We start from the raw sequence: 21,986 nt of genomic DNA, 5'->3' as shown, positions 1-21,986 counted from the left end.
CGGAATCTGGTTATTTTCTCTGTTTTAGTCTTCACCGTGATATTCATCTGTGCCAAGTGCTGCAAATTCACACTGCTTATTACACTCTTCGCAGATACTTTTACTGGTGAACACAGCATTCACAGCGCCGTTTGTTGGATTGTGCATCTTGGCAGTGTTGTTTCCTTTTGTTCATTGCAAGGTACGTAAGCCACTCAATTTATATTTTTAAATCTTGATTTGCATTAAGTACGCTACGTCAGATTACTTGCATTGTGCAATGTCTTTAGGGAGGTCACATTATCTACGTCAACTTGTCCCCAAGTCGCAAAAATCGTAGGCCCATATAAATGCAGCCTGGGAAAGTGAACATAGCTAAGATACAAAGTGAAGGTTGTTCAGATTTGCTGCTTGACAGTATCAGCTATGCGTCGTATTGTTCATTGTTACAGTACTTGTAGGGCTCTGAACAGCGATTGCTGAAGTGGTAAAGAATGGCAAACATGCTTACGAGAGGCCACAAAACAATAAAGGCTGCATAATTTGTAAAATATTTTTCTTCATGAAAACTCAACCATGGCTGCAGTACAGGATAAAACAAAGTTTCTGCACGGTCAACACATTTCCGGCATCAATTTTTGTCCTTATTATGGAAGCGCCGTTCTTCCGTCTCGGAATAATAAATATTTCCCTGGTATGAAACAGAAGTGTGATCTGAAGGAACGTAAGAGTCTTCCTTTTAGAAAACTATTGCTTGCTTCCTACGAAGCTGATAAACAGAGTGTCGTAGCAAAGGCGTCACAAGCTGCTAAAACACTTGTGTGATATAATGTTGTCATTGTTCGAATTTTCGGTCATCAGTCCTACAGCGGCACCAGGGCAACATTTGTTGCGCAGATTGCCTTGCTCAATAGAGAAGTGTACTGAAGAGTTCTCTCTTTTTTGTCATTAAGAGCGCTGCTTGCAATTATTTTAATCGTTTTCAGCGCTCAGTGTTTTGCACAATTATTTTTTACAGCGACGCTGTTTCCCTCTATGAATTCCCCGCATGTGTTCCAAGGGGGGAGGGGGGGGTGCCCTTGACGGCCTGCGTCTATATCACTGCGCACGGACAGGAATGGAGACGGGTAGGAGTGAGGGGGGAAAAGTGAACCCGGTTGCACCCACGGTGTAAGAATAAGGAGAGGTGCTGACACTCTTCCCCCAACGCGCGCGAAAGCGCCGCTCGCTCGCGTCCAGATTATGTTCGGCTTGGTTGCAGCTGGTTCAGCGCCGTCGTAGAGGGCGCTGCGGTATGCGGTCCCAGCCTCTGCGGGAAGGCGCATGCTTCGCTGTCTTTGTGCTTGCATGTGCGGCCGTGCTGTTTTGAAGGTACACTTTTTGTTCACGCGCCTTTCATCATCTTGTGCTTGTGTATTGTCGCCACGGGCCCTCGACCAAGGTGGAAGCGGCCTTCTGAGAGTTTGAAATGGGTAGAAAGTGCTTCGTCACGAACTGCAATTCTGGATACCGAACTTGTGCGGAGCGTGGGCCTCTATTCAACGTGCCGTCCGACAGCGGTCGTCTAGAGCAGTGGCGCCGTGTAAATCTGAGGGCAGACCGAACTCTAATGCCTACCGACCATGTTTGCGCCAAGCATTTTTCAGAGGATATGATATCGACGGCATATTACGCGGAGCTCGATAAAATGGTGCTACTTGACGCGCCAAAGAGCCCTGTTCTGTCTGCAAATACAGTTCCCAGCTTATTTCCGAACTGTCCAAAGAACCTCACACGGTCAAATAAACCTCGAAAGCCGCTGCGGAAGAGAGAACCTCCTGTGTGCCACAAAACTGCTGTGTGCCACAGCAGTCTGTGCAAATTTTGCTGCATGTATGTACTGGGTGTCTTAACTATCATGCACCAAGATTTAAAAATATGAAAATGTCGAATAGCTGGACAGAACCAAGGCAATGTTGTCTGTCGTCTCTTGGAGATACTCAGATTATTTTTTGCATTCCGCCTTTTTACATAATTATTTTCATAACTGATTAATCAACTTTTCTAATGCTATAATTTAATAAAAAAGTGTGAACGAGACAATTGCACAGCAACATGAAAGATTCCCGATACAGCTTTTTGTTGCTCAATACGTGATACATAAAAGTGTTTTCCGAGCGTGAAAGAAACCCGCGAGTAGACTCAAAATTGCCTCGAGGCACTTCGCGTGTATTCGTGGGCTTCTTTCACGATGGGAAAAATACTTCTACGTAGCGCGTATTGAGTAATAGAAAGCTGTATCGGGAGTCTTTCATGTTGCTCTCCAATTTTCTCTTTGAAACTTTTAATATAATTATAATATTGGAGAAGTTGATTAAATAAGTAATACTAATCATGTAATTAGGCCAAATGTAAAAAATAATCTCAGTATCTCCAAGGGACGGAAAACAACATTACCTTGGTTCTGTTCAGCTACGTGACATTTACATGTTTTTAAGTCTTTGTATAAGACTGCTGTTTTCTGTGCAGATGTGTGCCTGATTTTCAAATTTGTGCCATCCTGGATACTGAATGTTTTTTACAATGCGCGTGCGGTGTATATTACACGCTTGCATGTTTTTATTCAACATTTTTGCATTGTGGGAGTGTATGAGAGCGTAAGCTTCTGGGAAGGCTATCCTCTATTAAAGTTATCGAGCTGGTTCATGCACAATTTTTTAATTATTCTGTCGTTGCAAAATAAAAATAAAAAGTCTATGAGATTATTGTGTGCTGGGTATAGGTGCATTGGTGGACAGGCTGTAGCATGCATTGTCAAATACGCTTACATTGGCACATTCTCATATGCAATTTAAGAAAAAAGAAAGTCACCTCTTAGATCCTGCAAAAGTCACTCGCTCCCCAAACGACGAAAGCCAAATGAATAATATACACAGTCTATGTTAAGTGGAATTGAAATAAAAAAGATTTTCACAAGTAAACTGTATTAGTGATATTGTAATCCAAGATAAAACGCCTGCCTTCGTCCCGCCTGATAAATTATCTTTTGAAAGATTTCTTTACATAGCTATGTGCTTTCTCATCATAGGTTCTAGCCACGAACACCCACTTTGCTCTAGTGCGTTGCATATCGCAAGTTTGTGCCGTTTCATTTCTTAAATTATATCGCGCCCACACTGAATTCGCGTGACGATGCTTGAACGGTTTTCTGAGTTGCAATTTTCCGATGCAGTCACTATTTTCTTCTGATCGAGGGGTAGCACGCGGGCTTACGCTTTCATTTTTTTATGCTTGTATGCATGACCAGATCGGCCGCAACAAAATGTGCGCGTGAGCGGAATGTGAGTGGGCGTTGAGTGCTGCCCGATCGATCCGTGTTCACGTCATTCACGCCCTGCACAATATACGTTCATGTTAGCAAAGCATTCAGCCTGGTACACTTATCACCTTAATCTGAAATAACGAATTTCCTTCGCGCTTTGAGTATTACTGGCGCCACCATGAACGAAAATTTAGCGGAGGCAGAGGAATGCCAAGCCGCCGGCGCCGCTAAGCTGGGACCGCTGGCCGCGGCGCCATCTATCTGCTCGCAGCAGAGCTACTCGGTGTGCCCGCGCGCGGCCGAACATAATCTGGACGCTCGCTCGCGCGCAGTGTCAACACCTAAATATTCTTCCACCGTGGTTGCACCTAATGTGAAATCTGCCGACATAGCAGAGCTGTGGTTCTCTTGTGTTTCTCTCTGATTTTTTGTTATTTTCTTTGATTATCTCTGGGTTTCTGTGATTTTGCGTGAGGAGGAGGAAATAACTTGATTGAGTCCTGAGGAACTCCTCCCCACCCACTATTGGTTTAGTGGTCGGCAGGGGTCGCGGGCTGCACCAAGCTGGGGGGGGGGGGGAAGCCCGTGAGCCTCCACCCTTTCGTGAGCCCTCTGGACGGCCCGGAGCTGGGTCTGGTGGTCGCTGCTTCACAGAGCGTCCTCCCAGTCTTCTTCTTTACTGAACACGGTACCGCTTAAGGCGGACCAGAGCATGTGCGATAGCGAGCAGTACGATTCGGCACAGTCCGGACATTGCGGTTCTACCTCTAGTGAATAAACGCTCAGTCTGCGTCTCGAGGGGAACGACCCTGTCTGAAGCATTCTGAATATCGATGACTGTGGTCCATTGAGTTTAGCGTGGGGGAGCGGGAAGGCCCTCCTCGACAGCTGATAGTGCGTTGCTATTTCGTTGAAGGTGAGCAGCCGGTCTCGGTGCTCCCTCCCTCCCTCCCCGCCACTTCGCTCGCCACGATCGCCGCGGTGCGTGAGTCCTCGCGCGCGGTCGTTACCCAACGCCAACAGCTCGTTGGCGTTGGAAAAGTCGGGGTGCCGGTCGGCCCCCATGTGGCCGGAAACCATTTGATGATGTGATGACCCGCGGCTCCCTTGTAGCCGAGGACGGCCGCTGCTTCCCGCGATATCAAGCCCGAGGCGAATGCTCTGCCCGCCGATCGCGAATCTGTGTACACGTAAGGACGTTCGGGGTCCCTCATTGCCATGGCTATTGCCACCTGTTCTACCACTTCGGACGTTACCCCCTTGACGGATGCCGCGTTAATGATCGTCCCATCCAAGCGTATCGAGACGGCCGCGTACCGGTCGCTGCGCCCGTACTGGGCTGCGTCTACAAATGCCGCCAGTCCCGGACAGTTGGCGGTCGATTTCAGCAGTGCCCGGGCCCTCGCCTTTTGGCGCTACTCGTTGAATTGCGGGTGGACGTTCTCGGAAGTGGTTCTACCTTGAGAGGGCCCCTGACCGCCGCGCTGAGCGCGACCTTGCATGCGTTGCATTCTGCCTCTGCATATATGCCTGCTTCTTCTAGGATGCGTCTGCCGGCCCTGGTGGTCGACAGCCACACGACATGTGCCTTGGTCTGTGCTTCGATGATTTCTGCTAGCGAGTTGTAGACCCCTAACCGATCGAGCCGCTCCGTGCTTGTAGTGATTGGAAGACCTAGCACCCTTTTGCTGCTCTTGTACATCAGTGTCCCTATCTTGGCCGCGTCTCTCCTAGTCCATTTTAGCGCCGAGGCTAAGTAATTTACGTGACTCATGAGGAGGGCGTGGTAAAGTCTAATGAGATTGATCTCGCTGAGCCCTCCCCTGTGGTTGGTCACCCTGAGGATCAGCCGGAGCATGTTCTCCGTTGTGGACGTGAGTTTCATGACGGTTTGCGTGTTACCGCCTTTAGCCTCAATTAGCAGCCCCAGGATTCTTGTAGTGTCCACTCTGGGGATCGGCTGGCCGTCGCTCGTGTGTAATTTGATCGGAATTTGATCGATCGGCGTCAAATGCCTCATGCCCTGTTTCGAGGACCTGTAGAGCAACATTTCCGATTTGCTGGTTGACAGGCGGTGTCTCGTTTCCTTCAGGTACTCTTCCGTTATGTCCAGTGCCTCTTGGAGAGCCTGGTCGACTTCTGCGTCGGACCCTCCCGTGCACCACACCGTAATGTCGTCTGCGTACAGGGTCACTCTAGTGTGCCGGTCCGAGAGCCATTTCATTGCTAGATTGAATAATAGTGGGGAGAGCACCACGCCCTGTGGGGTGCCCTTCGTGTCCAGCGTGTACCAATGGGACGTGGCCTGTCCTATTTTGATCGCGGCCTTCCTGTTTCTGAGGACGGAGCCTATGTAAGAGTGGAATTTCCGGCCGAGCCCCATCACCGAGATCGTTTCCAGTAAAAATTTGTGTTTGACCGGGTCGAACGCTTTCGTTAGGTCCCGGGGCAGTATTCCCCTGGTGTCTCTGGTCATGCCGTCGATTATATGCTTCTTGAGTAGTAGCATTACATCCAGTGTGGAGAGGCCTGGTCTGAAGCCCACCATGTTGTGTGGGGACAAGCGCTCTCTCTTTAGATACCGCGATACTCGGTTATGTATGGCATGTTCCGCCATCTTGCCCACGCACGAGGTGAGCGATATCGTCCGCATCTTCTCCGGCGCAAGTGGTTTACCGGGCTTTGATATTAGTATGACCGAGAGCACTTTCCAGACCTCGGGTACTCGTCCCGTTCCCACGCTCTGTTGATTTCTTCGGTGAGCTTCTCGACTGACTTTCCATTTAGGTTTCTCAACAGTTTGTTCGAGACCCCGTCCGTGCCCGTCACCGAGTGTCCGTTGAGGCCTTGTAAAGCATCCCAAGTTTCCGATTCCGTGAAGGGCGCCTAGAGTTCTTCGACCTCTGCGCTGGCGTGTTGTGGATAGTCGCCGTCGCCCGACGGGCCCAGTGGCAGATACGTCTCCGCCAGCTCCTTTAGGAGCTCGCTCTCAGTTTTGCCCTGCTCCTTTTGCTTGTGTAAAATTCTATCGATTGGCAATCTCTGATTGCCTTTGGATTGCATGTCGTCTAACAGTTTCTTTAGGAGGTTCCATTTGCCTCCGGCTCTCATTTGTCCGTATACCGACGTGCACACCTCGCTCCACTGTTGCTTGGAAAGCTCGATCGAGTGTGCTTCGATTTCCCTGTTTAGTGCCGCTACTTTCTTTCGCAGTCTGAGATTTAGTCTTCGCGTTTTCCACCTGGCCGTGATGGAATTCTTTGCCTCTAATAGGTGCGCCAATCTCGCGCCCATCCTTTCCACGTTCAGTTCGGTTTGGACGACCGTCGTTGCGGTGCTAACGTCCTCTTTGAACATACTAAAGAGGCTGTCTAGGTCCGCGTATTCGTTTGTGTCTTCCTTCCTTATTTTGCGGAAGGTGTCCCAGTCGGTGACCATTCATTCTCTCGGTGGTGCTGCCCTGATGGGGATCGTCACCGCCAATATGTAGTGGTCGCTGACGAGGTTCTCGTGCAGGTTGCGCCACTCGGCCCCTCGCACGTTTTTGACGAAGGTCCGGTTAGGCGTCGTGTCCCGCGCCACCGACGTGCCTAGTCGAGTCGGATAGCGGGGGTCCGTCACCAGCCCTAGCGAACACTTAGTGACTGCCTCCAATGGCCTTGCGTAACCCAAGGCTTCGTGAGACACGTTAAAATCTCCCGCCACTATTAGCGCCCCCCCCCCCCTTGACCATTGAGGTCGCCTTCACTATTATCGATGCGAACGACTGTCTGTGTTCAGAGGGCGGGCTTTAGACGTTCACTACGAATACGCTGTTTTTCAGCCAACCGTTTGGTATCATTTCGATCGCGCTTGCCTCCGCTTTCGCATTGCCAAATTTAAAATCTCGTTCCTGACAAAGAGCATTTGTTCGCGACGAGGGTCGCGACTCCGCGCTTGCCCTGTTCAAATGTGTGTGTGTTTCTGCGATTATGTTTTTTTTCAGTGGTTTCCGTGCGATTATGGGTGATGTTTTGACATCTACTGTTTAACATTCCCTGCTAACTCCCAGTCGAGGAAATCTCTTGCACAGCCGCTCAAAGGCCACATGAGTCTTTGTTCTGCCTCTTGTTGGGACAAATCAGGGTTCGTTTTCCTCCAAGTACGCTTGACTTGCGTTTCTTTCTTTCGTAGCTCCGGATTAGCCTCCAGCCGCTGACCTTTCGCATGCGCTTCCCGCCGACGATTCTCGTTGGTATCGGTCTCCCAGCGGTTACGTCTGGCTTGCGCTTCCCTCTTGCGTAGCTCTGGATGTGCCTCCTGCCGCTGCCGTTTCGCTGCCGATTCTCATGCTCGAAACGTACAATTCGGCCGTCGACGGCGCTGTCGCCCTGCGGCGAGCTCCCGCAGCCGCTCACGCTGAGCGGAATTCATGTCGGGAAAGGGCGCGCGCTCCACCTCCCCCTCTCCCTAAGTGGTCCGCTCCTGAGCCGGCGTTGATCTCTAATTGAATGCAGTGCCCCTAGCGGTGTGTCTGGGAACCTGCCCTCGGCGTAACACCGTCGATCAGACGGACGGCGTTGCCTCAACCTACAACAGCTCCGCTGTTAAACGTACGGCGATAGCCCTGCAGCAATGGAGAAGGGTAGCGGGAGAGGGCGAAAGAGTCTGGCGATTGCACCTGTGCACGTGGCCTGCGCTTCTGTGGTTCTAATGTCACGTGAGTTGGAGGTGCCGGCGCGGCTGGAGCAGCGGTTGCGGCAGATGCATGGGAGGTGCGTTGACCAGGCGTGGTTTGTGTCGGCGTAGTGTGGTGCCGTATGAAAAAAATGTACGATTTCATAATGTATCCAGCCAAAAAAACTTCGCTGGTAATCCCTGCCTATACGAATGTTGCAGCTCACGAATTTTCTTTGCTGTTGTTTACTCGAAGTGCGTGAAATAGGAAAAGTGCCATGCAATTATGCGCCCACGTCACGCAACATCAGTGACCCCCTAAGTGGTATGAAGGAAATAACTAGGCTCATTACCTCATTCGGGAACATGGTAATCCTTTGTGTATATGTTATGTCCACGGTAGCCGTAATAAAAGGCATTCGGAACTTGGAACAGAGTTTATTCAGAGGGACTTGCACACAGCGCGGTCCAAAGCCGTCTCTCGTTGCTCTCTGTCTCGCGTCTGCTCTTGCGTCTCTCGGGAGCCGCCGACGGGGAGAGTCAGGAGTTGGATAGAGGGTGCCGCGTTAGCGCAACGCGAGTTGCGTTCGGAAGAAGGACATCTCGTAGACATAGCAGTATACATCTATAATGACGGTGTTTCCTTCTGCAAGCATCATACAACGCTTTGCATCTCGTGACATCTCTGTGTCCACGTGCATGAAATGGCACTTCCATTTCGGCACGGCTTATAGGTGATGCAAAACAAGAATACACATCATTGAGAGAAGAATAAATTTTGACCTTTCCGGTGCATTTACAGGAACGTTCCATAACAATACACGTCGCATCGGAGAAAAATAAACACAACTGTTCGCATCGCACTTGGATAACGTTATCAACTGCTTGACCAGATCATGGCTTCGCATAGATTCCAGGATGTGCTTTGGATCTGCATTGAATTCCGTAAAACTTCCCGTTGAAATGTTTTATAAGCTTGTATGGGCATTCTTGAAATCATAGTTGAACCCCATGAACCTGCACTTAAGAACAGTTAAGAACTTAAGAACATATAACACTTTATATGAAGTGTCACTAGTATTTACGACACAGCATATGCTATAATGAATTCATAAGCATATACTCAACCTTCCTGTGGACGTTATTTCTCTTCAAATATCCGAACGCCATATGGTAAGAGCACCCTGCTAAATAAGCTCCCAGCGTGCGTGTTCGTTGTAATTTGCGGATGTGTGTGATTTGTGTGAACTGGTACACAAGCAAAAGTCTGGTATGCTTAACAATGACCGAGCGTTCGTTTCATGCGACGTGGAGCCAGTATACAAAACGAGACGCTGAGCGTGAACGGCTATAGAGATGGTCGTTTAAGCCACACTTGCGCAGCGACTGTTCAGTAGTGTATCGCGGGCTGGTGCGTGTATACGGCAACAGTGAGAACCAGGCTAGTACTTTCAACGCTGCTATTAATTCTGGAATTGAGGCCGCGCTAACCTACAAGTCCTAACTCAGTACTCCTGAGAGATAGAGAGAGAGAAAAACATTTATTTAGACCATCGAGTTGATCTTGAGGACGAGTGGGTGGTGTCCGCATTCCAGGACTCCACTGGCCATGGCTGCTCGACGTACTTGCTGGACGAGAGGTTCTTGTCCCGCCAGGGTATCGCCGGTCAGCTGTACCTCCCACCGCTCAATTGACGTGTTAGGCGTCTTTAAATGTTCAGGTTTCTCCCCGCACCCCCACGAGATGTGAAAGAGCGCAGGGCGTGTGTCGCCGCACCAGGGGCAGATGCCGCGACATGTTTGCGGGTATATTTTGCTGTATCTGTGTAGGTTTGGGAATGTGTTTGTTTGGATTAGTCTGAGGGCTATGGCCTCTTCAGTGCTGAGCTTTTAGGAGCGAAGCTCCTTATGGCGGCACCCACTCCGTCCCCGTCGTAGTAGTAGTAGTGTGTAACCATTCTGAGAAAAATGAGAAAAAAAATCACAGCATATCCACGGGGTGAATGATGATGAGTGGGCGAAGCTCCGGAGGGAATCATCGGATCTCCCGCTTAAGGGGACGCTAGCACAAACGCGTTAGAGACGTGCAGTACTCTCTAGTAAGGGGGAGCGGCCACAGCGTCTTACGCAGCCATTTACACATGCCGGAACGTGCACCGCGTTTGCCGACGCCATCACATGACTGCTGAGAGAGTATACCCCCCGTATTTATAAACGCTCCTAGACTTGAACTTGACTTGCCACCGCCTTGGGCAGCGCGTTCGAAACGCGTTGAAGGTAAGGCGGAGAGACCACAGCGTCTTACACCAGCTTCTTACACGGTGGTGGTGGTGGTGAAAAACTTTTATTTGTACGGCAAAACGTACGAGGAGGTATGTTCGGGACGACCCTGAAGAGGCCGCCCCTTACAAACACTAGGTGGAGTCCCTAGTACGGGACCCCAGTGGCAGTAGCCGCCGCCTGGGCGCGCTTAACCAGGGCCTTTTGGGCCCGTAGGTCTGAGCAGCCAAGCAGGGCAGCCTCCCAGTCCTCCCGGGTAGGGTTGGGTAAGGGGGAAAAGGCAGGGTTGGATGGGCAAGCCCACACCATGTGGTAGAGGTCCGAAGACTTCTCCGCACAGTGCGGGCAAGCTCCAGTAAAGGCCGGATCGAAATGTTTAAGAGCCGCCGGGCACAGCATAGTGTTCGTGAAGAGACGGAGCAGGAGACGCTCCTCCTGCTTTTTGAGGCCTCTACATGGGCGGGGGTAGAGTTCGTGGCCGGATTGATAATAAGCTGTAATTTCTGTATACGAGTAGATTGGGTTAGGGGTGGAGTCCTGATCGGCGGGGTCAGAGAAATAAGGAGCCCGGTGAGAAAGCGCGCGGGCGGCAGCATCAGCTGCCTCATTTCCCTCTAATCCCATGTGAGCAGGAGCCCAAACGACGTATCGGGGGTAGGGGTCCCCGGTTCGGCAGCTAGATTGAAGGACGCGATAGGCCAGGAATGGTATCTGACCCTGTTCGTAGTTCCGACAGGCCCCTCGCGAGTCGGTAATGATGGTTTGAGAGCGAGAATCGGATATAGCCAACGCGATGGCGACTTCCTCCGCATATGTTATGTCTCTAGCGCGAAAGCTAAGGCCGTTAACTGTTTTGCCTTCGTGGACCACCGCGGCCGTAAACCATCCCCCATGGTGTGGGCCGGTGGCATCCACGTAGAAAACGCCGGGTTTAGAATCATAATGGCGCGCCAGGGCCTCCGCCCGAGCCAGGCGTCTGCCATCATGGTGTGTGCATGCCATGTTCCGGGGAAGAGGGCGCACGTGCAGGGCATAGCGCCATTCTTGTGGCGTACGTACGCGCTCTTCCATCTGTCTGAGAGGTTGGAGGTGTAGTCGGGCAAGGAGGCGGCGACCCGACATTGTCTGAGAAAGACGTGTGATTTGATTGGTAAGATGAGCTTCCTTGAGCTCCCGATACGTATTCACCATCCCCAGGCCTAGAAGGCGCTGGTTAGAGGTGCTGACCGGGAGATCAAGGGCCCGCTTAATCATCTTTCGGAGGATGACCTCAAGGGCGTCCTCCTCATGCTTGCGGAGATGGAGGTATGGAGTCGAATACAAGATTCGACTAGTCACAAATGCATTAGCCAGCCGCAAGGCATCTTTGCATCTGAGACCCCCGCGCTTGTTGGAAACTCGGCGGACCATGCGGCCCACCTGGCCCCCACCTTCCGCAGCTTCCCTAGTGTTGTGTCGGACCGGCGGTGTTTGTTGATGAAAAGTCCGAGGACTCTAATTTCGTGTTGTTCAGGGATTCGACCATACTCTAGAGAGAGAGCAATTTTGGACGTGCATTTGGGCGAGGGGCGGAGATGCACGAATTCAGACTTTTGGGGGGAACATTGGAGGCCACAAGCGTGAGCATATCGGTCCACTATGGTCGCCGCTTGCTGCAGGTTGGCCTGCATGTCTCCCAAAGAGCCTTGCGTGGCCCAGATGGTGATGTCGTCCGCGTAGAGTGCGTGTTGCACCCCCGGGACAGCCTCCAGCTGGGCAGGCAAGTTCTTCATGGCCAGATTGAACAATAGGGGGGAGAGGACAGCGCCCTGTGGTGTACCTCTGGACCCTAGAGTGTATGGGCCATGTTCGGTGTCCTGTATGTGCAAGTATGCGTGTGTCTGTGTTAGAAATTGTAAGACGTACTGAAAAGCGTTACGCCCGCAGTTGGTTTGAGAGAGATGAATTAGGATGATTTGATGAGTGACGTTGTCGAATGCTCCCTTAAGGTCCAAGGCCAGAACCACCTTGTCGTTATGGGGGCATTCGATGGGGTCTAGGACTTCCCGATTAAGTTGGAGGAGGACATCCTGTGCGGATCTGTGGGGGCGAAACCCGAACATGGTGTCCGCAAATGTGTTATGGTCTTCCATGAAAGTAGACAACCGGTCCCGCACCATCGTCTCCATTAACTTGCCCACACAAGAGGTGAGAGAGATGAGGCGGAGGTTGTCCAGATTTACGGCTTTGCCAGGTTTAGGAATAAAGGTGACAAGTGCTGTCTTCCAATCGATAGGGAGGGGCACTTCTCCCAGCCAGATAGAATTGAAGTATGCCAACAGTGAATTGTAAGTCGAGTCTGGTAGGTTTGCCAGGAGCTTGACTGTAATTTTGTCCCGTCCGGGTGCAGTGCCACGTTTCATCTTGGCCAGGGCTGCCTTCAGGTCATGGAGCTGGAAAGGTTGATCCAGCTCGGCATTCTCAGAGCCTGCATATGAGTATGCCGTCCCTCGGGTATCCTGGGTAGTGCACAGGTATTGGTCCCTGAGCTTGTGTGCTAGCTGAGTTGTGTTACCAGCAAAGCCGTGGATGGCGCGCTGCAAGTGTTTCTGCGTTTCAGTGCGGGTTTGTGTGGGGTCAATGAGGGCGCGAAAGAGACGCCATGTGTTTCGGCTGGACATTTGTCGCGCAGCCGTATTGCAGCGGCTAACCCAGTTCGAGTCGGCGAGCTGGGCCGCATACTCTGCCGCCTTCTGGGTAAGCTCTGCTATGCGAGATTTTAGTTGCCTATTGTGTTTCTGATGGCGCCATCGGCGGACGAGGCTGTGCCGGGCTTCCCAAAGGTGGAGGAGGTGGTTATCCACATCCGAGACCGCCTCTGAGAGTTTGATGTGTGTTTCCGTAGAACGCAAGCTAGAAACCAATTGCTGGGACCAGGCCTGGTAGCCTTGCGTGTGTATGGGAACAGTGTCCTGCCAATTTTGTCTGAATTTCGTCCAATCTGGGATGTGGGCTTGTTTGAAGGGTCGTGCCATGGGGCGTGTGCGAATGGTTGTGTTGATGAGACAATGGTCGCTACTGAGGGTTTCCTCAGTATTGACCCAGTCGGCGAACTGAATGTTGCGTGTGAAGGTCAAATCCGGACAGGTGTCCCTGGTCACGGAGTTGCCAATCCGAGTTGGGTGGACAGGGTCAGTGTGAAGAGTGAGGCCCAGCGTGGACGTAAGCTCCGCCAACTTGCGGCCACGCTTCTCTTCACGGCGGTACCCCCAGACCCGACTTGGGGCGTTGAAGTCGCCCACAATCAGGAGGGGGTCCCGGCCCGCAACTCTCAGCGCACGACTGAGGAGGTCCGCGAATGAGACGTTTTGGAGTTTTGGAGAGCAGTATACGTTGAGGATGTGAATGGATGGGTCCTGTTTGCGGAGCGGGAGGAGAGTCACCATTACGTAGGAATAGTTGGTTTGGAGGTCAAGATCGAGCTTGTTAGCTGTGTAATTTCGATGAACGCAGAGACAAGACGAGGGGTCATGCTGGAACGTCGAATAGTTCGTAAGGGTAGCGCCCTTCCCTGGCTCTTGGAGGGCAACCACCGCGGGCAGATGCTCGAAGGTTGAGAGAAAAAGTCGGAGGTCCGCTCTCTTCGTGCGAGAGCGGAGGCCCCGACAGTTCCACTGGGTTATGATGATGGGGGACGCCGATTTGGAAGGGGCAGAACGCCTAACTTTAGGGGTTCCCGCCATGGTTAGGTTGGGCGTTAAGAGTGAGTGGAGCTGCCCCAGAGCCAGTAGGCAGGACCAGAGTTTTGGCATCTAGGCCTGCCAGGGTGCAGTCTTCGTCATCGTCAATGTCTACAATGCGACGCGAAAATTTGGAGGGGCGGCCGGATACGTCCCTAAGGGGACCCGCTTTGCGCAGCGTGCGGAGTTGCGCAGCGACAACATGATTAACTTTACTCGTGATCAGCTCATCAATTTTCGCGAGCATCTGGGCCATCGCGGTGCCGATCAGGAGCTCCATTTTTGCGCTGAGGCGCGCCTCCATAGTCTCAAAAGAATCATGGCCCGACGGCTTCGGCAGCGTAATCTCACTATCCATGGACTCCGCACTGGAGGCGGAGGGGGAGGTAGGAGTAGACGGTGGGTTGGAGAGTTGAGCCTCAAGGCTCGCAATTTTAGCGCGGAGAGGCTGCGTGTGCTTACGGATCTCCTCGGCAATTAGAGTAGGAGAGGGAGGGGGGGATTGGAAAGGGGAGGCTGCCCCACCGGGACCGCTCACCTGCTTGCCATATTTCACTGCGTTCGCCCAGGCACCGGCTCCCGCATCCTTTCGCTGTTGTTGCTGCTGGCCGCGGTTCCCCTTGCCGTCGTGTGGTGGCTGCTGCTGCGCCGCTTGGCCCTTGACGTCACCTCCACGTGGTGGCGCCTGCTGCGTTGTGACGTCGACGTAGCGTGATCCGCCGTGCGAGAACGCCGCATGATGACGAGTCTTCTTCCCCGACTTGGGGAGGCCGCTCTGTTGAGGGGTGGTCGTCTTGGGTTGTCTTTATTTGGCTGTACATTCGCGCGAGTTGGTGGCGTGGCTTCCTCCACAGACCGCGCACTTTGGGTTGCACTCATGAGGGGTCCGCACCCCCTCCACTAGCTCCGCCTGCTGTCCACACAGGCCGCACTTTGCATTGGCTGGGTTGGGACACGAATCAGCCCGGTGTCCAACGGTGCCACACAGTCCGCAGGCCGGAATGGTCCGGTAATAGGGTTGAACGAAGGTGATTTCCGAGTTGTAATGAATGTAGCGAGGCTTGACTCTGCCAGCAAAGGTGAGTCGTGCCTTGTTCGATGTGCCGAATTTTCGTATATCCAAGAGTTCGCCTGCGCGCCACTGCAGAGCCTGGCGTAGGGTGTCGGTCGTCTCGTGGTTGGCGACCGTGACCACGCCGTAGCAGACGTCCTCGCCACGTTGCTTCAGGTGGCCGTGGGCGGCCATCTTGCCTTTGTCAGTTTGTAGCTCGAAGTCGCCGAGCAGCTGGTCCGCCGTTTGGGCCTCCCGCGTGCTAGCGATGATGAGGTTCTGCTCCGGCGAGAGGAGCAGGTTGAGCGTCGCCGCCTTTTGTACTCCCACGAGAGTAACGAAGGCGGCGCAGAGCGCGCCACGTTGAAAGACGTCTCGTAGCGCCACTGGCTCACGAGGCTTGATGATGACGACAAAGTCTTCTGGGTGTGGTCGAGGCAGAGGCTTAGGCTTCCACGTCGTTGTAGGCTTGCTGCGCTTCGCGCCGGATCCTTTTGCCGCACGCGTGGCGGATCCTGTCTGAGTTGAAGGTGCCTTGCTGGCGGGCGGGGCCGATGGAGCCATTTTCGTAGCTTTGCGCTGGGAGCGGCGCTCAACCATGCGAAAGAGTTCTTCGTTGCGGATGGGGTTCGCTGCCGCAGATTGCTGTCCCTCGGGGACCGGGATCATCGCCCACGCCATGGCGTCGGGATCGTAACCGCGTTGAGCAGAGAGATCCGTCATCTTGCAAGACCGGTCCGTTCTCACCTGGATGAGATTGGTGTCCTCGGGTGCCGGGCAGCTTTAGGAGTCCGATGGAAGCAAAATTGATGGGGTTGCACGAAATTGACCGTGGCTTTCGTCAGTAATTGACGGAGCCGATGCACCACAACACGCAAGAGGCAAACGCCAACCGCGTTCCCCCGACCCACTCTTACACGGGCCGTAACGCGCTAGCACAAACGCGTTAGAAACGCGCTAGAAACGCGGTCTTTCGTTAATGTTGGGTATTTATTGCCATCGTGGTGCTTGTGTCTATTTGTGCTTCGTGGCGTAGTGGGCTAACGCCGCGCGCTCGGAAGCGAGGGGTCCCTGGTTCGATTCCGCGCTACGGACACAACTTCGGAATTTTTTTTCTCATTTTTCTCAGACTGGTTACACACTACTACTACGACGAGGGACGAACGGGTGCCGCCTTAAGGAGCTTCGCTCCTAAAATTCCGTGTCCGTAGCGCGGAATCGAACCAGGGAACCCTCGCTTCCGAGCGCGCGGCGTTAGCCCACTACGCCACGAAGCACACATAGACACAAGCACCACGATGGCAATAAATACCCAACATTAACGAAAGGCCGTGTTTCTAGCGCGTTTCTAACGCGTTTGTGCTAGCGCGTTACGGCCTGTGTAAGAAGCTGGTGTAAGACGCTGTGGTCTCTCCGCCTTACCTTCAACGCGTTTCGAACGCGCTACCCAAGGCGGTGGCAAGTCAAGTTCAAGTCGAGGAGCGTTTATGAATACGTGGGGTATACTCTCTCAGCAGTCATGTGATGGCGTCGGCAAACGCGGTGCACGTTCCGGCATGTGTAAATGGCTGCGTAAGACGCTGTGGCCGCTCCCCCTTACTAGAGAGTACTGCACGTCTCTGGAGGTACGCCGGGCAGGCCAGCAGGAGATGCTCGATGTTCTCCGGCTCCCCGCAGGAAGAGCAGGCCGGGGACGTCGCTCGTCCTAGTCGGTGGCTGCGCGCTGCCGTCCAGCTGCAGCCGATGCGGAGCCGGAGAAGGAGCGAGGTCTCCCTGCGAGCCAGGCCTCGCTGGGGGAGTGGACGTGGGGGGAATCCCAGTGCCACCCGTTTGTCTGGGTGGTGGGTCGCCAGGTGTCGCCGCAGCCTCAGTCCTGTGAAGTCGCCCTCCGTCACGGCCCGACTGAGGGGCACAGTGATGTGGGGGGCGTCCTTCGCCAGGGTGTCGGCTGCCTCGTTGCCCGGGATCCCTACGTGGGCGGGGATCCAGTGCAGGGACACCGGGTGGCCTGCGTCCTGCAGCGCTGTCAGCCGGGTGGACAGCAGTGCGACTCCAAGACTGGCGCTTTCTGGCCTCTGCAGGCGGAGGAGGGCTGCCTTGGAGTCGCAGAGGATAGCCGCCGGTACCTCAGGGAGTTCCTCGGAGAGTAGGTCGACGGCCAGGTGGAGGCCTGCCACCTCCGCTGCAGTCGAGCTGGCGTGTCTGGGCAGTCGACACTGCCTGCTCTTCTGCAGGGCTGGTGCCGTGCAGGCCGCCGTGGCAGATCCGGTGTCCGGTACCACCGATCCGTCGACGAACACCAGGAGGTGGTCTCCGAGGGTCTCCTCCAGGAGGCAGGCGGCCGTCTGCTGCAGGGCGCAGGTAGGCGAACGCCTCTTGGAAGTCCCGGGAAGCTCCGTGGCGATGGGGACTGGAGGCCTCTGTGGTGGGGGCAGCTGTACCGCATTCGCAGGAGGATTGCCCACCACCTCCTCGTAGAGGCGGCACAGCTGACCCATCCTTAAGGATGGCCGGGACTGGAGGCGATGCAGCAGGCCTCTGCCATCAGGAGCGTGGTGGAGGCGGTCGACGTGCCTTAGCCCCTGCTGCAGGAAGAGGAGTGACAGGGGCCATGCTCCAGCCTCCGCAAGGGTAGCGGCAATCTGGGAGCTCCGGGGGACGCCCAGGCAGAGTCGGATGGCCGCCCGGTGCTGCAGCTCCAACTTTTCGAGGCGGCGTGGCGGCAGCGCCACCAGCGGGAGGGCGTACCGCAGGCGTGATGTGGCCGCCGCCTCGTAGAGCCGCAGGGCCCACTTGACCGAGCAGCCCTCTCCACGGGCAAGGAGCTGCGACACGGCCTTGCGGACCCTGATGGTCTGGGTCTGCATGGCCCCGACTGCCGGTAGCCAGGTTAGCCGGTGGTCGATGAGCAGCCCAAGGTACGACACAGTCGTACTCCATGGGATGCGCACGCCTTCCAGCTGCAGCCGGGGAGCTGAGCGCCGTGCCGCTGCTCTCGGGTGGACGAGGAGGGCCACCCTCTTCCCCGTCGAAACCGAGAGTCCGATGCTTCCCAGGTAGGCGGCTGTGGTGTTCAGGGCTCTCTGGAGGGCCAGGCGCACGTGGCGGCTTGACTGCGGCGGTCCCCGCACCCACAGGTAGATGTCATCCGCGTAGATGGAGCACTCTACCTTGTAGTGAGGGTCGGTCGGCAGTGCAGCAGGCAACCGGGCCAGGGCGAGGTTGAAGAGAAATGGGCTCACCACTGACCCTTGTGGTACGCCTGCTGCCACCGGACGGGGAGTGCTCCTTGCATGGCCCACGCGGACCCTGAGGGTGCGGTCGTTCAGGAACGATGACAGGAACCGCCGCAGGTTGCCGCCTATGCCCAGGAGGTCCAGAGCCTGCTGGACGACCGCATGTGGGAGGCCGTCGAACGCCCCCTTGACGTCGATGAGGAGGAGCATGACGAGATCTCCGCTGGCCCTGGCGTCCTCCAGGGTGGAGACGACGTCCGCAATGGAGTCCGCAGTGCACCTTCGGCGCCGGAAGCCTGTCTGCTGGTCCGCGAGGAACCCGCAGGCGCGGGCCACCCATTGTAGCCGTGCCAGAGCGATGGCCTCCATCACCTTGAAGGCAGCGGAGGTGAGGGAGACTGGTCGGTAGGAGGACAGCTCGTTGGCCGGCTTATTGCTCTTCAGAATGGGGGCCACTATGGCTGTGTGCCAGGCCTCCGGCACTTGTCCTGACCACCAGATGTTATAACAGTCGAGCAGGCGTCGTTGCTCACTGGTGGCCAGGTTGCGGAGCATCTGGAGTGTCACTCCGTCTGCTCCTGGTGCACTGCGACGCTTGCCCCTCCTCAGGGCCGTCTGCAGCTCGTGGAGAGTCAGTGGGTCCTGGCAGATGGCCGCGATCTGGCTGGTCGCCCACTCCGGATGCAGCTCCAGCAGGCAGGTAGGCGGGTTGGCAGGGGGAAGTCCGACCGGCAGGGTGGCAGCAGCGAGGGCGGCCGGGGGGGCGAAGTGGTCCGCTAGCAACTCCGCCAGGGCCGCCTCGCTGATGCCCAGCGAGATAGCCACCGCGAGGACGGGGTATTTATTATTTTTATTTATTCAAAATACCCCTAAAGGCCCTCGCGCAGGAGGGTATTACATAGGGGGTGTTCAATACAACAAAAAAATGTTATAAAGTTGGATTAGTCAAACGTGAAAAGAACAACGCATGAGCGAACACAAATATCACAATAATATTAGCTCCAAATAACACAAAGATAGACATGGAAGAAGCAACAACAAACAAAGAGAGAACAATGTGTCGGAAGTTATACAATAAAAATAGCAATAGTTTTATTTTCACTTCACAACTTCCGTCATTATTAGTTCATGAAATTTAACAGAATCAATGACGGTGGCTATGTGTGATGGCAGTGCGTTCCAGTCAACGATTGTACGTGGAATGAATGATTGTGAATAGTTAAGGGAATGACACGCAAAACGCTTCACTTTGAAAGGATGGTCACGTCTGGGAAGGATGGCAACTGGTGAAGAAAAGAAGTCGTCATGAAGCAATGGGTGATGATAAAGTTTGTGAAACAGTGATAACCGTGAAACTGTGCGTCGTTGAGACAAGTCTGGCAGTTCTGCCCGAATTTTCAATGCTGAGACACTAGAATGACGGGAGTAGTCTGAAAAGATGAAGCGAACTGCGCGGTTTTGAAGTGATTCGATGTTGTTGATTAAGTAAGCTTGGTAAGGGTCCCAAATGGCACATGCATACTCGATTTTAGGCCGTATTAGGGTGATGTAAGCAAGTTTACGTAGGTGCGATGGAGCATGCTTCAAGTTATGTTTTAAGAGACCTAGTGACCGGTTAGCAGATGCGAGTATGACGTTGATGTGATAATTCCAGGATAAGTCTGAACTAAGGTAAACACCAAGGTATTTGTAAGTAGTAGTAAGTTCAACTGCAGTATTATTTAAAGAGTACGAGGTGGCAATGCGATTAGGGCGTTTAGTGAAGGACATAAACTTAGTTTTAGAAGTATTAGGGCACATTAACCATTTAGAGCACCAAGAGGTGACGCAGTCCAGGTCAGCCTGGAGTGCCCGTTCATCATCTTTACATAAAATTTTGCGATAGATCACGCAGTCGTCCGCGAAGAGCCTGATTTGGGATAAAACTGTGTTAGGCAAGTCGTTAATAAAAATTAAGAAAAGCAAGGGGCCCAGGACGCTGCCCTGAGGAACGCCTGAGTACACTTTCCCAAGGGATGAGGAACTGTTATTGACGGATGTGAATTGGACTCTTCTTGAAAGGAAATCTTTAATCCATGCGAGTACAAGCGGATGAATATTAACCTGTGTTAATTTGGTTAGCAACCTGTGATGAGGCACACGGTCAAAGGCTTTGGAAAAATCAAGAAAAATTGCGTCAGTTTGTATGCCAGCGTCAACGGAAGAATGTAAATCATGAACGAACCCAGCAAGTTGAGTGTCGCACGAGTAGCCCTTTCGAAAGCCGTGTTGATATTTGAAAATGATGTTATGCTCTTCCAGATAGTTAATTACCTGCGAGTGAATTATATGTTCGAGAAGTTTGCAAATGGTGCTAGTTAATGATATTGGCCTATAATTAAGTGGGGATGAACGATCACCAGATTTAAAGATGGGTGTTATTTTAGCGATTCTCCAGTCTTCAGGGATTGAACCAGACGACAAGCACAGCGTAAAGAGAGCAGATAAGATGCGATGAATGCCCTGAGCAACATTTTTTAGTATCTTGTTATTGAATCCAAGGTGATCAGATGCTGAAGTCGTTTTAAGTTTGCTGAGTAAGGAAAAGATACCGGCTTCGTCAATAACTATTTCGGGCATTGAGTTAACGGAAAAAGGGATTACAGTTGGCGATGACGTAGCGTCCTCTCGAGTAAACACTGACAAAAAGAAATTATTTAGGACCTGCGCGCACTCGTCCTCGGGAATCGCGTCACCGGTAGCATTTGAAAGGGTGATGTCGGGATGATTACAAGGGTTTATTGTGCGCCAAAACTTTCTTGGGTTGTTGGTTAACATTGATGGCAGATCGTGAGTGAAAAAGTTACGGCCGGTTGATTTTAGCAGCGATTGGTACTGACTGTCACAAAATTTGTACCGGGACCAGGAAGCCGATTCTTTATTTTTATTAGCTTGCCTGTAAAGGCGTTTCTTTTTGTTATTAAGTCGCCGAAGCTGGTTATTAAACCAAGGAACTGTGTTAGTACATGTAATTGTTATGACGGGTACAAATTTGTTTATGAGGTCGGCAAATTTATTTTTAAACAAACTCCAGTTTTCATCTACTGATCGGGTTTCATGATTGTCGAGAAACTCTCCTGCGAAAGTAGACAATTCCTCGTTGATACGATCGTAGTTAGCTCTACCGTAACACCTAATTTGCTTTTTAGTAACGCTTTTTGAAATGGGTGAAAAGTTCAGGTTTCCTGTGATAATGGCGTGATCGGAAAGACCATCATGATGTACAATATCAGAACAAAGATTGGGATGGTTTGTTAAAATTAGGTCAAGGATGTTAGCCGAGGTTGAAGAACGTCGTGTGGGCTGACTGATTAATTGAAACAATGAGAAATCAAGGCAGATGTCCAGGAAAGCACGAGGCTCCGATTCCAAGGAAGCTTCAGATAAGGTAGACCAATCGATAGTGGGAAAATTAAAATCACCAAATATGACTAGCGTTGGATTAGAAAACTTCGATGATATCTCGACTAATACTCTGCGAAATTCGACTGTGAACATATTCATATCAGGGGGACGATAAACAGTACCAATAATTATGTTGGTAGCACCATTCTTCAAAGACACCCATGTAGACTCGAGATATGTATGAATGAAAATGGGAATAGCAATAAGGTCTTTACTAAGGCCAAGAAGAACACCCCCACCTCGGCGGTTTTCACGGTCGCAGCGATACAACTTAAATTCAGAGTCAGTGAGAAGGATGGAATGATCGGGAATGCTGTCAT

General features: G+C 52.7%; 1 protein-coding gene across 5 annotated transcripts in view; it reads left to right on the top strand.

Annotated features, from left to right (window-relative positions):
• The window catches only part of LOC119454413 (sodium-coupled monocarboxylate transporter 1-like), a 245,678-nt gene that overhangs the window by 202,212 nt on the left and 21,480 nt on the right, over window positions 1-21,986 (top strand). For all 5 annotated transcript variants that reach the window (XM_049668461.1, XM_049668459.1, XM_049668458.1 and 2 more), the window contains exon 7: window positions 95-181. In XM_049668461.1, the coding sequence (XP_049524418.1) occupies window positions 95-181 (87 nt within the window). The remainder of the gene's footprint in view (window positions 1-94; window positions 182-21,986) is intronic.

The sequence above is a fragment of the Dermacentor silvarum genome, chromosome 5 (assembly GCF_013339745.2).
Source record: "Dermacentor silvarum isolate Dsil-2018 chromosome 5, BIME_Dsil_1.4, whole genome shotgun sequence".
Taxonomy (NCBI): Eukaryota; Metazoa; Arthropoda; class Arachnida; order Ixodida; family Ixodidae; genus Dermacentor; species Dermacentor silvarum.
This window is presented reverse-complemented; position numbering and strand designations above follow the sequence as displayed.